Source organism: Henckelia pumila, chromosome 3, assembly GCF_033568475.1.
Source record: "Henckelia pumila isolate YLH828 chromosome 3, ASM3356847v2, whole genome shotgun sequence".
NCBI lineage: Eukaryota > Viridiplantae > Streptophyta > Magnoliopsida > Lamiales > Gesneriaceae > Henckelia > Henckelia pumila.
In genome coordinates, this window is record NC_133122.1 from 62,702,435 (window position 1) to 62,719,573 (window position 17,139).

Sequence of the window (17,139 nt, forward strand, 5' to 3'; positions counted from 1 at the left end):
TACGCCATCAAATTTCAGTTTCCAACATCAAACAATGAAGCAGAATACGAATCACTTATCATGGGAATAGAACTGGCTTTAGCGACAGGGGCTGGAAAGCTGATCGCCTATAGCGATTCACAACTCATAGTCAATCAAGTTCAAGGGAACTATGAAGCCAAAGAAGATAGTATGAAGGAGTACTTATCAAAAGTGAAGGACCTTCTTGTTCGTTTAGAGAATTTTGAAATCAAACAAATTCCTCGAGCTGAAAATGAAATAGCAGATCAATTGGCCGAATTCGGCAGCTCCGCGACAGGAATTAATAGCAGGACAATTACGTTCATCACGTGTGATAAAAAGGAAATAGGAACTGGAAGTCTTAACATCCTGTGTGCAAATCAGAGTGAGCCAAGTTGAAAGGATGAAATCATCAAGTACCTGTCAAAAGGAGAACTTCCCCCAGAGCAGGACAAAGCAAGAAAGCTTAGGGTAAGAGCCGCTCGATTCACTCTAATAGACGGAGAACTGTACAAGAGGGGGTACTCTCAGCCATACTTGAAATGTCTTGCACCTGCTCAGGTAGACTACGTACTCATGAAAATCCACGAAGGAATTTGTGAAAACCATTTGGGAGGTAAAGCGTTGGCAGGAAAAGCACTCCGACAAGGATACTTTTGGCCTACGATGAGGCAAGATGCGCTCGAGCTAGTAAAACGATGTAGGCCGTGTCAAGAACATGCTAATCTTCAGCATCTACCAGCAACATCGCTTCAACCACTCGAAAGCCCATTGCCTTTTGCTCAATGGGGAGTGGACCTAGTAGGGCCTTTTCCTCTCGCTTCAGGGCAAAGAAAGTTTCTCATCGTAGTTGTCGACTACTTTACTAAATGGGTCGAAGCAGAGCCACTTGCGAAAATTTCTGAGAAAGAGGTGATTAATTTTCTATGGAAAAATATAGTTTGCCGATTCGGAATTCCGAGAGCACTAGTGTCTGACAACGGCACTCAGCTTTCCGGTGCCAAGTTGAGGGAATGGTGCCTAGGGCTCTCCATCCAACAATTCTTCACTTCCGTCGGGCATCCGCAAGCCAACGGACAGACCGAAGTAACCAATCAAACTATCCTGCAACATATCAAGACTCGAATTGGGGAGGCCAAGAGAAAATGGGTTGACAAACTACCCAGTGTCCTGTGGGCATACAGGACCACTCCGCGAAGCTCGACAGGAGAATCTTCGTTCAGCCTGGCCTATGGGGCTGAAGCCATTGCCCCTGCAGAAATCGGAGAAGAATCACTAAGGATAAAGCATTACAATGCAGAGGGAAACCAGCAGGATTTACGGGCATCCCTAGACCTCATTGAGGAGCTTAGAGAAGGGGCATCAGTACGAACCACAAGGCACAGAGCACGGATGTCAAGGGCGTATGACCACCGAGTAAAACAACGAACTTTCCAGGTGGGAGACCTGGTAATGAGAAGAGCCGATGTCCTACACCCCGTAGGAATGCTGGATCCAAAGTGGGAAGGACCATATAAAGTAATCAAAATCGCCCGAGAAGGAGCTTATCGCCTTCAGCATTCGAACGGGAAGGTGTTGTCTAGAACATGGAATGTGGCAAACTTAAAGAAATATTTTCAGTAACCCATAGCTACTTTTCCTTTTTAGCTAAGCAACAAGAGTAATAGTTCCGTAGTTGTAATACGTTTTCATATTAATAAAAGTTTTTGTAAAAGCATCGCATCATGCTTTCTCCCTTCACAAAACTACATGATCAAATCACATATGTTTATTCATGTACTTAAAGCATTTTTAATCGTCACTAAACCCTGGTCGTCAAAAAACAAGTCACCTAAAGCATAAGAGGCCTGGCCAGCCCAGCTAAGGTACTTTGACACTGTAAGAGGTCAAGACGAATAGGAAGCCCCCACCACCCATGAGGTAGGTGTACGCTTTTTCAAGAGACACGACATACCTTGGGAACCTGATCAATTCCCAAGTACTAGCGAGAGTATAACAATAAGGAAATATTTCGAAGCAAGCATAGAATAAACCAAGATATATAGCAAAATATAACAAAAACCAGCTCCAAAAAACAGACACAAAGTATAAAAACATCGGAATATCGCTCTCGCAGGAGCTGGAAAGAGACTATGATAGAAATTCCAAAAAACGCAAAATCGTCTAAAGGAAAACTCTCTACACATGAAATAAATATCATGGAACACCAGGAGCATCATCTCCCTGGAGGGAGTTCAAAGCCTCTATAATCTTGAAGTCACCAAAATCATCAAGGGGCGCAGCTACCCTCGGCATATCAGTCGGTCCCATGTTCGGATCTGGAAAACCAAGGCCAATCATTTTGACCACATTCTCCGGAACATGCTAATCGCAAAGAATCCGACGGCTCTCCAGTATCAACTCATCGTGAATCGCATAGGCACGCCGAAAAACTTCCTCCTCAAAAGTAGCGGAGGAGCAAAACGATTCAACAGCCTTCTCCTCCAAACTCCTCTGCAACTGCAACCGCAGAGGGGAAGACAAAAACCCAGCTCCAGTCTGCACCTCAGTATAGTGCATCTCATAAATAGCACTAAGCTCAGAACGAAGAGTCTCCCCCTCCTTTTCCTTCACACCAAGCTTCTCCGGCCACTGACGGAGTTCTTCCTTAATGCTAGCATTCTCCCCTCCCAAACGGAGAATCTCCTCCTTCGCCCTAACCTCCGAAGCTTCAAGGCGAACAACATCTTCCTTCAGCTTGGCCAACTCCTTCAGAATCTTGGCCTCGTCAGCCCGAGCCTTGTCTTCTCGAGCCTCCAGAGCTCGTACAGCGGACAAAATCTGAAGCCAATAGAGAAAAATAAATAAGAACATTATTGATAATATCAAGATAAGGGAAATAAACTCTTCAAGAATACCTGACAAGATCCAAGGGCAATAGAGTGGTGTAGGATCGAGGAGGATCGAGGGATCAAATGGTTCAAATCATGATCACCCACTACCTTGGCCCCCCGCCTAAGGCCAATCTCAAAATCACTAGAGTCCCAGAAGGACTCTGCACCATCCCTGTTCACCCCGTCAAGAAGCAAGGGGTGGGATCTCGCCTTCCTCGCCGAAGAGGATGAAGTCTCCCGAAGTTTCTTCGCAGGATCAGCAGGAAGGACTTCACCCCCTTTTTTACCCTCCTCCATCGGCCTCTTTCCCGCCCCTCTCCGGTGCTCAACAACACCAGCACCCTAAGCTCTCTCATCAGGCAAGGAGGGGATACTATGGCCCTGGCGTCCCCGCGGTACCACTCCTCGGCTCTCTCCAACACGAGGAACTAATGCACCGGCACGATCAGATCCATCTCTTCCATTCCCTTTGTGCTTCGGCCCACTCCAAGGAAGAGGGCGGCCGGAAGTATTCTCCCGATGACAGAGCTTACTCAGGTCAATCTGGTTACCTGTAAGGGAGATTGCATACATATAAAAAATGGTCAGAGCTAAACAAATATAAGCAGTAGATACAACATGTAAATGATTGCACGCGCAAAAGACCTAAATAGTACCAGCACTAACTAAACACCGAGGGTCGAAACTTTCGTTAAAAAGCCCCAGAGACCGACACTGTGATTGAAGCTCAAAGATAGATCCTTTATTCTTTATTATAGTAAGCCCAGAGCTCCAATCCACAGGCACCCCCCCCACCCGCAATATTTCGCATAAAAAATGTCCGATTTCCAAGCACCTCGGTGAGATCGAAGTTTACGTAGGAACTTACACTTCGGACGGGGCTGGAAATTTATATCAGAGTCCGGTTTCGTTGGACGAGCTGAAAAGAGTGCATGAAATAAATCCAAGCTTGGATCCAAGTCAAAAGCACTCACTTGATGTCGAAATCCAAAAAAATATAGAAGGGCATTAGGAGTCAACTGACTGAGACTGACTCCTAAACTTTTTATTAACCCTATCAGGTCAGGACATGTTTATTAACCCTATCAGGACAGGGCATGGAGGAATTGAAAGCCCGTTGTTTAGGTGTTCCACATAAACTGTGAAAAAACCAGTAGGCGGAAAGTGACGAGAATCACCAGGGCACAGAACTATAATGTCGCAGGATTCAGGTATTCCTTTGCAGCGGCACACGTAAGAAACACTTTCACGAGACAAAGGGTGGAACACCGGGTCACCAGGAATCCCACCACTGTCTGAGTCGCTAGAAGAACCTGAGTCGGGCTCAAGGTTCAAATCGACAGGCTTTAGGCTCTGTAATGATGTCGGCGCAACATCAAGAGAGACAAAATTACTCAAACCGACGACATCTACACCTAAGCTGGGACTATTTGCCGGCGAATCAGTTTCAGCATACCGCTCAGAATCAGGGCTATGATTGGACTCAGTCTGGGATTCACGCAGAGACATTAATAAGGAATATTCTTTCCCTCTGCCGCATCCTACGTAATTTTGCGAGGATCTCACGAATTAAATTTTGTATATTTGAGATTCTTCTTTGAAGACATTCCTCAAAAATAATTAATGCATAAACATGAAACATATATACATAAACAAGTATACAGTCAATAAACTTAAAATTAATTGCATAACACATAAGTACAGTAACAACAACCAAGAGAGCAACGCCCGCTCGTTTTTCTCCCATCTCCGTCAAAACAGTAAATAAGCGACACCCGATTTCCAGTCAAAACTCCGTCATGAGCGACTCCCGCTCCCCTTTGCAAAATCCGACGCACCAAAATGAGCGACACCCGCTCAAACACTTCCCGTCAAACACCGTGAGCGACACCCGCTCCCCTTCACAAAGTCCGACGCACCAAAATAAGCGACACCCGCTCAACATCTCCTCCTAACACCAGGAACGACGCCCGTTCCGTCTCTGCAAACATGCCAACATACCACCGAGAGCGACACCCGCTCATAATCAGCACTCCACTGCCACACCTCCGCCAAAGTACCACCGGGAGCGACACCCGCTCATAACCCGTCACTACTCAAACACCTCCAAAAATGCCCGGTAAGCACGCCGCTACTATGATCACATCCAAGCGCCAACAACACCATCTCCGCACTACCTCCACGGCTCGGATACGTGACCCCAATTTATCCCGCAACATGCCTCATCGCACTTCCAACACCATCACAGCCACGCTGCTGCAATTATCCACCACATCACCACCCCTACACGGCTAATCTACAATCACGACACCATCGCACGGACGCATATGCGGCTCGGCCTCACAAACTACGTCACCCCTCCGCCCCTCCGCCCAGCAAAACAGAGGAATCCCCACCACGGCTACACCCCAGCCATCGCACGAAGCCAGCCCCGCCACGGGCTCAACCTCGCGCGCCGCCATCGCCCTTCGCCCCTGCAACATTACCATCGCCGAGCAGCTTCTCCTCCATAATACGACCAGCAAGATGCGAGACCACCCCCACCATAGGCTCAACAACACGAGCCTTCCCCACCCTACCACCCTAGCCATTGCGCAGGGCTCGAGCCATCGAAAGATCGGCAGTCGAAAGGCAACTCGCCTCTCAAAACCAAGGAAACACGCACGCACCCTTCTTCGAAAATAAATCAGCGGCCTTCTTATCCCCATTTGTCGATGCTTTTTCACCATGGCTATCGAATTTACCCCGTCCGAAACCTCAAAAAAAAAAAGAAGAAGAAAAAGAGAGAAAGCAGGGGAGAAAAAAGCGTAGCAAGGAGAAGAAGAGATCGGGACAAGATTTAAAAAAAGTAAAAAGTAAATGCAGAAAGAGAAACAAACGGAATAAGAGGAACATAAATAGAACAAAGAAATAATATAAATATAATTAAAAGCATAAAAAGAATGCATGGAAGGAAGGAGAGAGCGTGAAAGCTACCTGCCATTTCTGATTACTGTGGTAGAAGGGCACAAAAAGCGTAGCAAAGAAAAGACTCTATTTATAATAAAACAAAAAACCTAGCACCGAATTTTTTGCCCAAGCAATTTATCAAAAAATTCTCAAATTGAAGGACACGTGTGAGGAGTACACATGTTGGGTATTGTTACAAAAATAAATATATATGATTGTGAGGTAATTAATAATGAGTACTCATGATCATCTTCAGTAAAATTGTAGCTACTCAAGAGTAGGGGGCCTATGATGGGTATAAGTATATTTTTTAATATACTTTTTATATATAAATTAATAGAGTGGGTCGATTTGCGAGAATAATATTTTTAAAGGACTAATTCTTAATTTTGTAGTCCTGGGTGATTAAATTGCATTTTTTGAGCCTAAGAGGGTTAGTGTGCAATTTAGCTCAATTTTGCCTATAAATAGGAGTGAATCTCTTCATTTCAAGGTAAGTGACTCTTTAGCTTAAAAAAGCTCTCTGCTCTCCTGTTTTGTATGGAAGTGATCGCTGACTTGAGCGTCAGAGGGTTTTGGTCGGGTGACCACCCGATGCCTCTAACGTGTGTTCGTGAATCAGGTGACAGCCCAAAAGGAAGATGTGCGACTTCTTCAGGTGACCGAAGGAGTAGGAGATCAGGAGATCATTCCCATCTGTAGGTGACCGAAGAAGCAGGAGACCAGGAGGACGTACGATTTCCTATTTTATTTGCTGAATAGGGACATAATTATTTCGCCCGCATCACCATTCAAAGTCAAATTTACGTGTCCTCTGATTGATAATTGGTTCTCGAGCCTTTGCAATAAGAAGACATTGAAAGTTTTTAATATACAGTGGAAAACCCATCGAAGACAAAATTAAGACTACAAATGATACCTGTATATTCTTGGCAATCCCACTTTGAGATAGAGCCCTGGAAAGAGCAAACAAACCACTATGGGGATTTCTTACATATGAAGCCAAGATAACAACCTGCCCAAGTACCACATAGAGCAAAGACAAATTGCTTACATTTTATATTAACTTGCATACCCAAAGGCCAACCGAAGAAACAAAAAAATATATGAAATAAGTGCAAATCAAAAATAAATGTGAATCACCATAACATCTATCCCATCGGAATGCTTTTAGAGTTCACCCAAGGCCTTAATCAATTTGATAACAATTTAAACAGGAAGAAATTTTAGGATTGGCAGAATAAAAATTTTATAAGTTTTTTTTTCAACCGGGAAATTCACTCAAACTAAGAACGATAAGTTGTAAATTGTTTTTATTGTATAAGAACACACAATAAGACCCGGGCGCATAACAGCATGTGTATTTATTCAGATCTTTTTAAATATCAGCAAGTTGATGGTGAATCTAGCATGAATAACATCTATGTAACTTAGCTTCAGAAACTGCCATAAGAGGGGTGGTATTGGCTTTGGAACATTGAGCTTTTTATTTTGTCAAACATGTTGTTTGCGTAACATAATAACAGAACCGAGAGAAGTACATAGAAATCCAATGAAATAAACATATTAAAGAGTGTAAGAATGACAATCTAGATAAGAGGTCTCACCAAAAAATGTGCTAGAAATGCAAAGCCGACGTCCGTAACTACACGGAGTTGCTATTGATGCTGAGATTTTCGAGAAACAGAGCCACGTAATTTTCAAATTTGAATGAGAAAGCTGAGGACCATGTATTGGTTTGAAGCAGTAGCATGACAAAATAAAATAATGTTTTTTTCCAATCCTGAATAAAATAAAGTAGCATGACATCAAGTTTTATATAAATCATAAAAATTGAAATGTTATACGAAACTCAGATGTGTCGTCCTTTAATCATCGACCATGTAGGCATTATATTTTATCATTTAGTAAGAAATTTTTCTATAATACGGCCTATTAGAATTTTTTTTATGGAGTTCTCAAAAGAAAATAATAAATCTCCTAATGGTAAAGGTTGAGGTCATTAGAACACTAAAAAGAGAAATCTATTTCAAGAATAATTGGAAAGAAGAATGTAACATATCACCATGAGTTGAAGTTGAACACACGCTTGCAGTAAAAAAACTAACATCTTGGATTGAGTAATCAGTAAATATAAATTTAGCAAAAGTTAAGAATCAAGATTCATATTGAGAATGTAAAACATGTCAGTGGTTATGACCCCATCTTTGTGTGACCCACGATCTCAGGAGAGGGAAAAGTGATTTTTTTTAACAAAATCGGAGAATCGAAGAGGGAAAAGAAATATTTTTTGTGGTTTGTTTTCTGTTTTTCCTAGTACTTTGTGATTTAAAATTGGACGTACTAATAGTACCAATCAGTTTTTTTACCTTGTTCATTCTTAATAAAACAGTAAAGATGAAAAAAATAGTTAATGTAAGGAAAATTCTACTTAGTCATACAAAATACAAACTTAAAAAATGAGAAAAATAATAGTAGCCTCTTTACCCGATAGATTATAACAATGATATAAGAGAGAACATAATTTGATAATCATCAATGTGTGAAGCAACATAAATTGAACAAAATTAGATCAAATAATATTGGTGGGTCTAAGCTCAAGGGTGGGGGTTAGGTCCGGATTTTGCAAAAAAAAAAATTACCTTGGATGGACTTCCATGTCCCAATAACTCTTCTTCAAAGCCCTGAATCAATCAATCCACCGAAAATTTTATCAAGGATTGAATGTCAAGTTTAACTGGTTTAGTTGGTTTTTGCAAGAAACCCGAGGTTGAACATATTTGGTGATGAGTAAAAGCATATTAATAAACAAAAAAATTAATTTTTTTTTGTAAATAAGTTTTATAGAAGCCACGATAGAACACCCAAAAACGCACCAATATAAACACAAAATAAAATTAAGAAAACAAACAAACAAACCGTAACGATAATCATTAAAATCTCAAATCTATCACCACCGACTATCCAATTTTCAATATATATAGTTTTATGATTCACCAATTTTCGAAAATCTCTAAAATAAGCACACAGATAAAGGCAACCTCAACCCAAAGATAAAAACAAATCGAACAGAAATATACAGCAAATAAATATAGCGATTTTCGAAAATTGGTGAAACATAAAACTATTTCTGATACTGGTGGTGAAGGTAGATCGTATTTGCTTGATTTTATTCCAGATTGCCAACTGAGTATGCCAAAAATATGTTGATAACACTCGTATTTGTTTGATTTTTTTTTTCAAAATTTCCTCAAACAAAAATAGAAAGCGTGAACGGGAATTTCATAGCACTATAACACTCACCAAAATCGATTGGGCTCTGGATTCTTGAATGAAATTCGGCATCTTGGATGATTCTGAAGCAGAAATAAATAGGATCCATACTCATCTCGAAGTGTTCCTGCATCAACTTAGAGAAATCTTGACAAAGAGTTTCGTCAGTAGAACCAAAAATTATATCATCAACATAAATTTGCACAATCAAAAGATCATTTTTGACATTCTTGGTAAATAAGGTAATGTCGATCTTTCCTCTTGAAAAACCATTTGAAAGCAAGAAAGTAGACAGTTTATCATACCAAGCTCGAGGAGCTTGTTTCAAACCATACAATGCTTTGTTTAGTCTAAACACATGATCAGGCAAAGAAAGATCAACAAAGCCATCAGGTTGCTCAATATAAACCTCTTCTTTCAAATCACCATTCAAGAAAGCACTTTTAACATCCATCTGAAATAATTTAAAATTTCTAGAGCATGCAAAAGCAAGTAACATACGAATGGATTCAAGACGGGCAACAGGAGCATAACTCTCATCATAATCAATGCCTTCTTCTTGACTATATCCTTTAGCTACGAGCCTAGCCTTGTTTCTAGTGATGGTGCCATGCTCATCAAGTTTATTTCTAAACACCCATTTAGTACCTATCACAGGTCTATCATGCGGCCTAGAAACAAGATCCCAAACATTATTGCGTTTAAATTCATTTAACTCATCTTGCATAGCAATAATCCAGGAATCATCAAGTAAAGCATCATCAACACATTTTGGCTCAAGCAAGATGATTACAAATATTATTGAGAGAAGAGCGAGTAGATACTCCCTTTGATGGACTTCCAATTATCAGATCTTTAGGATGATCTTTGTGATGTGTCCATTCCTTAGGAAGTGGTGTTTCCTCAACTGTAGCATCTATATCATTTAAGCTTGAGAAAACCATCTCTTCTTCAAGTATTTCTATATCATCATTGTTAGTGCGAGAAATATTTAACAAAGATTCATCAAATATAACATGCATTGATTCTTCAACAAGTAAGGTGCGCTTATTGAATACTCTATAAGCCTTACTTGTAGTAGAATACCCAAGAAAAATACCTTTATCGGATTTGACATCAAATTTGCCAAAGTTGTCCTTACCATTGTTGTGAATGAAGCACTTAGATCCAAAAGCCCGAAAGAATGAAATGTTAGGCTTTCTCTCCCTCCATAACTATTTTTTATTGGGAGGGGTGGGATTTGAGTTGGTTTTTGGGGAAAAAGTAAGTTTTGGAAGAGAACGTGGGTAAATAACTGATAAGTTTTTATAGGGCGCTCATCTTTAATTAAATAGCAAAAGATCTTTAATTAAATATTAAAAGATATTATATACGCACATTGTCACATTACGCATAGAAGAAGGAAATCAAAAAAACAAAAAAAAGGAAAACCCTATCCCCAAAACGAGATTTGGCTCATATTTCCTTCCGCTAACGAAGAAACTTCGATCCGTTCGAGGGGTTTTCTTCCTTACATCGGTAGATTCAATCTTCGATCCGTTTGAGGGGTTTTCTTTCTTACATCGGTAGATTCAATTTGAGCCATAGATCGCTGGTTTTAATGGTTCTTTCTGCCCAAATCCCCCTCTGAAACAGTTCTGCGCTTCAGCTCGTTTCAGCTGCGTTTTGAGCTTCTCCGCCGTGCTACCAACGTGCCATCGCCGTGCTGCGTTTCAGCTTTTCTGCGCCTACCTTTTTTTTCCTGGTATGTATAAATCTTTAGAATTCACGTATTTTTGGTTTGTGAAAAAGTGACTTTTTTGAGCCTTTTTCAAAAGGGTTTTCTTTATCAAGTCATAATATTATTTACATTATGATATTCCATGAAATTTGGCTGAATCTTCAAGTTTGCATCCCCAATCGAGAATTTCAGACTGGTTTAGAACAATCTAGAACAGCTTCTTTGATCTCGGCAATTGTCTTATTGGATGTTTATTCACAATCTTTTTGTTTAATATTTAATTGATGAACAAATTAAATTTAATTGTGGAAAAAAAATCGAAGTGCTATAAATCCACATCCATGCAATAAATTCACGTACTTTAAATTGAAGTTCATTTGTTTTTTGAATTTAGATATATCATATGCTTCTTGATGAATTGAGAAACCCTTAATTTATTTTTATGAGTTTGTATTCTTCTTGATGTATATAATCATGTATGTAAAAGTCTAGCATATATACATACGTGTGGTCAAGTACTGAGTATTGCAATCTTAAAAAGTCTTGCAAATCATTTTCCTGGTTGTTTTTTCCCCTAATTTCCTAACGGTGAGTTGTCCCAAACGTGACTTCCATGAAACCACGATGACTCAAAGAATGGTTGTTGCATTTAATTCCTGCTTGCTTATATTACTTTGTGATAGTGACTTCAATTTTTATATTGCACGATAGTTTTTATTGGAGATGCGTTTGCACTTCTTTTTGATACTGCAATGAATAGGTATCTTAGTCATAATTTTAATTGTTAACTATGCAATTTCAGATTTGCGGCTGAACAGCGTGAAGCAATGAGCGAGAGAAAAGTTGTCAACAAGTATTATCCCCCAGACTTCGATCCGGCGAAGATTCCGCGGCGGTGACAACTAAAGAATCAACAGATGAAGGTCCGCATGATGCTGCCTATGAGCATTCGCTGCGGCGCCTGTGGGAACTACATATACAAAGGAACCAAATTCAATTCCCGCAAGGAAGATGTCATTGGAGAGGTACTCGATGTTCTGACTTACCAGTTTGTCCTTAATTAAGATTTATCAGTAATGTGTTGACAACATTCTCTCTGACTTGGTTGTATTTGCTCATATGCAGACATATTTGGGAATCCAAATTTTGAGGTTCTATTTTAAATGCACAAATTGTTCAGCTGAAATAACTTACAAGACCGATCCACGGAATTCTGATTATCTTGTTGAATCGGGTGCAACAAGAAATTTTGAACCTTGGCGAGCTGAAGATGAGGTAAACTATTCTTTTTACGCATTTCATACTCTGTAATTTTTTTAGGTTTTGAGAATGAGACTGTCTTCATGTTAGAATTATGATTTCAAAATTCAAATACATTCTCTTTATATGCAGGCGACTGACGAAGCAAGTAGAAAAAGAAATTTTGAAGGGATGGGAGATGCCATGAAAGCCTTGGAGAATAAAACTTTGGACTCCAAAAGGGACATGGATATTCTTGCTGCTTTGGAAGAGATTAAATCTATGAAGGTATATATTTGTTTTAAGCGTGACAACTTTTCTAATTGGTTTTATCATCAATCATCATATTTGCTTCTATGTTTGTGAATATATAATGTTTACTTTGTTGTCCAATATTTGCTGAGATTTATGTTTGAGGTTTTAGAATTTGATGTTCTGCTGCTACTTGCTTTGATGATTCATCGGTCATCCCTTGCTTTTGTGGTTCTGAAAACTGTGGGGCCTTAATAATATGCATTGTTTTATTAATATGAATCGCATGTACACAAATCTAATTTTTTACTCTTTCGTTTTCTTGTGCCTTTTGCAGTCAAGACATGCAAGTGTTAGTGTAGATGCGATGCTTGAAGCTCTTCAACATTCCAACGAGAAAAAGGTCGTTATCACTACCTATCGTCTTGATTCAGATCTTGTTTGGATTCTCTAACACATTTTATTCTGACTGCATATTATATTGTTTGTTTTATAGGAACGTATCTTGGAAGAGGAAGATGAAGCTGTTGTAAAATCAGTATTTAAGGTGAGAAGTCAATTGAGCCCAATAATCTAAGACTTAATCTTTGTCACAGTTTTTCAACCGCGGCATCGTCTCTTTTTTCTAATTTTCACTATGACTATTAGGATAAATACATGACAGCAGCCATTCTCTCTCTTCTTTTTACCGTAAATTAAATCCAGCGACATGTTTAATTCCAAGATCACCTCAACTTTTAAGAACTCATTTTTAATATTTTGCTGCTTGAATATTTTTGCATACTCATTTTATATATGTATACTTTAAAACATCCCGACAGGCATACACACTGCCTTGTGATTTAAATAACTATTGGTTGTTTTCTTTTGTTTTTGATCCTCATCTTCCCTACGTGCGTTGTTTTGGAGTTTTCTAATTCAATCACATTCCATCATTGAAATAGGGACAAAGAGAGGCTTGTGCCATACGAAGAATTGACGAGGGAGATATCGATGATAATGAGGATTTTCTTCCGCCTGGTAATGGTGAAACCTCCTCAGGTTTCTTAAAGGTAAAAGTTTCGTTTTGGGTATTTGGTTGAGTTATGCAATTCTCGTGGTCGCAGTAGAAACTATACTGTTCACTGTGTAAATTTGTATTTTCTTTTTTTTTTTTCCCTATGTTTTTCTTTAGTTTTCCAGTAAGCAAATCTATGTTTTGCATGGTTATCATTATGGCTTGCTGGGATTGTCCCCTTGAGACATGTTTCACTTTATGTTTAAATATTTCAACTTGCCGTTGTATTTATGTTTAGTCCTCTGGTAAGAAAGAGGTTTTTGGAGTAACTGGGATCCTTAACCTGTGGTCTTTTCTACTATCTCTGAAAATTCTTATGAGAAGAGTCTTGTGATAGAATTGCAGTGTGTCAAACAGTCATAATTTGTTTCCAGCTAAGGACTTTTTCAAATCAGTATATATTAGCACACCATGTATTTATGCTGAGACCTTAATTGGCAGAAGCCTGTTTTTGTTGAAATTGTGACGACGACCTTGTTATCTTGTTGATGCAGAGGAGAAAGCAATCCCAAGAACAACCTTCCAATTCAACCGATTCTTTGGCAACAACTAGTGCTTTTGAGAACTCAAATAACAAAGGTGTGTACAATTACGTTCTCTGCCATCAATGATTTGATTTTTCGATTTTTCAGTGCATTCAGGCAGTTTTAGTTCTATTGGCTTTGCATTTTACTTTTTGAGTTTCATTTGTTTGCAAAACAGTGATTACAAATTTGAATATGTTTATCTATTAATTGGTACGACTGCTAATTGTCAATTGCCTCGTAGTGTTTTTATGTTGTCTGGATTGATGATTCTTGGGTTGATGTTTGTTAACGAACTTCCTTGTTTGACAGGTAAGAGGAGTGACATTAGAGTTTCTATTGTGAAGAAGATAGCTGCACTTTCCACCAAGGCTATGAAGAAAGAAGTTGCAGTGGCTATGAAGAAAGAAGTTGCAGCAATCAGTACTGGATGGCATTTGCTATGCCAACAGTATGAAAGTGATAAAGATGATTTTTGTTGAATCAAACACGATGTTGTACCAGAATTTATTTTGATCTCATTTCTATCAAATTTTGTTAACATAATTGAAATTGTGTATAATTATAATCAATCCCGCTCTATGTATATATGAATGAGTTATGTTACGTGCTTTCAATTCATTTTATCATTTTCAAATGTTATTAGCTCAAATGAAACTCTCCCGACATAAGATATTTTGAGATTTAGACACATATCATGTGAAGGCTGGATAATGATCGCGTAACTTTATAATTTGTTTTATTTTGATTCAATATAGATCGAATAAATTAATTTGACAATAGTTGTCTAGGTAATGGAATTGTCTGATATAACATGTTTTAACTTCTTTCTAAGGGTTTGTCTAGTTCGATAAATGACGCAGTGGCGCTAAATAAATATTATGCGACCATACGACCAAGTCAAATAATATTATAAGTGATGGTGTAAGTTAAATGTTACAACAATAATTAATAGAGATTCTCTCCCTAAAAATATATCTATTATCTTTTATTATATATATATATATATATATATATATATATATATACCTATTTAAAAGTGTGAATAATAAAAGGTCAAAATTTTACAATTATGAAATAACAAATTTATTCTTTTATTTACAATATAAGCAAAACCATATAAAAATATATAGAGTTATAAAAGTAAAAACAATATTTTAGTTAGGGCATGAACGTAAATCAATATTTATATGTAAAATTGATTATTATGATAAGGTTAAAATTGACATGCATATTAGATAAGGATTCAGTTTCCAAAAAAATTGAAATACCAAAATACTTTATTTTATATTTTCTTGTAGATAATATGATAAGATCAAAATTGACAAAGTGTGTGCATATTAGATAATAATAATTCAGTTTCCAAAAAAATTGAAATACCAAAATACTTTATTTTCTATTTTCTTGTAGATAAAGTAAATACATTTTTCCACAAATATTTTTAAAAAAAATTCAACAAAAATCTTAATTAAATACTAAGTCTACATTTACTTAATGAGATATGATTATATGTGGATAAATCATACTAGAACTATTAAAATGAGTTTAATGGATATATAATAATAATAATGGATAAAATGTAACATATTTATTTCGAGTTATTAATTTTGACATTGAAGTAATGATTGATGGACAAATTACAATTTTACCCTCCATCTATTATAAATAATCTTATGTTTACTTATGTATTCATAAAATTTGGATTAGATTATTTTTGAATATTTTAAATTGGGAGAGGGTATATTAGTTTATCTATGTATTTTTTTTTTCAAAAGTAATGATAAGGATGAGTTATACATAGAAATATGAAGGATGAGATATCAAGTTAAATAAAGATAAAAAAAAAAGTGAAATGACGGGCTTTGAGATTTGGGAAGATTTTTTTTCAAGTAAATATATGATGATATTGGATTAATCAACTTATCATACCTTTATCAAGCCAAGTAAACGCAGCTTAAGAGATTGAAACACCAGATATTTGATTTTTATTTGTTTGTAGACTGGATAAACGTATATTTTTTTAAAAAAATCTTATATATTTTAATTTGTGTAAGGATATTTTGAGATAAATAATTATATCATGAGTTCATATTTAAATATAGAATATTATTAGATTTTTAAAGTTATTAATCTATATATATATATATATATATATAAAAGTTGAAATTAAAAAAAAATTAACTAATTTTCCTACTCATAAAGCTAAAACCATTAAAAAAATTATGAGATAGTTTTACAATTAATGAAGGAATATTAAATACACCAAAATAAATAAAAATATGCATTTACTCTCAAAATAGGAAAAAATTAGTAAACGTTTTTAACTAATGACATTGAAAATTCAATCAAAAATTTCGGCAATGAAAACATTATAAGAAAAAGAAGATAATTAGATTTTGAAAAATAATAAATTAAAAAGAAAAGATGATGTTAAACAATTACATCAATTATTAACGATATTGACATACAAGTATTAGAAAACGATACATACCAGAATGTAGTTGGGAACGATGAAATTATTGTTATTTTTGTAACTAAAAATTTTTAGTAATAAAAAAAGTATGAACGAAAAAATAAAATAATAACGATAGCAAAATGTAAATGATTGATAGAAAAAGAAATCATCACAAAAATTCTATTAAGATGATGTGTATATTGATTCTTTCATAGAAAAATAAAAAACAGATGGTAAATGGAAAAAAAAAAGCGAGAGAGAAAAATTCAAAATATAAAAGGAAAAAAATAATTGCGCAATAATTTAAATTAAGGTTTAGAATTCATTATCTATATTACATTTGTTTTTCATAAATCAATAGTCACAAAATAAATAATCAACACATAAGATAAGAAATTACAAAATAAATATTTAATTTAATTAACTTATCTCACTTATTAACAAATACATAATAAATAATATTGTTTGAAAACATACATACATGAGTTAGAAAATAAGACAAATTCATGATAAAAAACAGATCATAATTTTACAAGAATAATCAAAAAACAATAAAAAAACACTAGCTGTAATAATTGCATAGGTTTCAATATCAATATTGTGACAAATTAAAACTACATTAAATACTATATTTATAATCTTACATGAGTTATTGATAATGTTTTATTCTAAACTGTTAATGTAGATATAAAATAATGATGGCCATAAATAAAAAAATTATTGAAACTCGGGGGTTACATTTTTCGAAAATATTATAATTTTTTTATTAGTTGCAATATTAAAGATTATATTGATTT

The 17,139-nt window shown here is 36.5% G+C and overlaps 1 protein-coding gene across 1 annotated transcript; it reads left to right on the forward strand.

Annotated features, from left to right (window-relative positions):
• Positions 1-10,488: 10,488 nt before the first annotated feature.
• Positions 10,489-14,504, forward strand: LOC140891034 (uncharacterized). Its single transcript, XM_073299257.1, has 9 exons — positions 10,489-10,839; positions 11,618-11,840; positions 11,941-12,090; positions 12,208-12,342; positions 12,644-12,709; positions 12,803-12,853; positions 13,251-13,358; positions 13,858-13,942; positions 14,200-14,504. The coding sequence occupies exons 2-9, from the start codon at positions 11,733-11,735 to the stop codon at positions 14,367-14,369; spliced, it is 873 nt and encodes a 290-aa protein (XP_073155358.1). The 5' UTR covers positions 10,489-10,839; positions 11,618-11,732; the 3' UTR covers positions 14,370-14,504.
• The last annotated feature ends 2,635 nt before the right edge of the window (positions 14,505-17,139 follow it).

Excerpts from the sequence above, each read along its gene's own strand:
- LOC140891034 (XM_073299257.1), top strand. The coding sequence starts at position 11,733 with ATGAAGGTCCGCATGATGCTGCCTATGAGCATTCGCTGCGGCGCCTGT. Across the intron at positions 12,343-12,643 it reads AAGAGATTAAATCTATGAAG|TCAAGACATGCAAGTGTTAG; the intron begins GTATATATTTGT and ends TGCCTTTTGCAG. Across the intron at positions 12,710-12,802 it reads AACATTCCAACGAGAAAAAG|GAACGTATCTTGGAAGAGGA; the intron begins GTCGTTATCACT and ends TTTGTTTTATAG.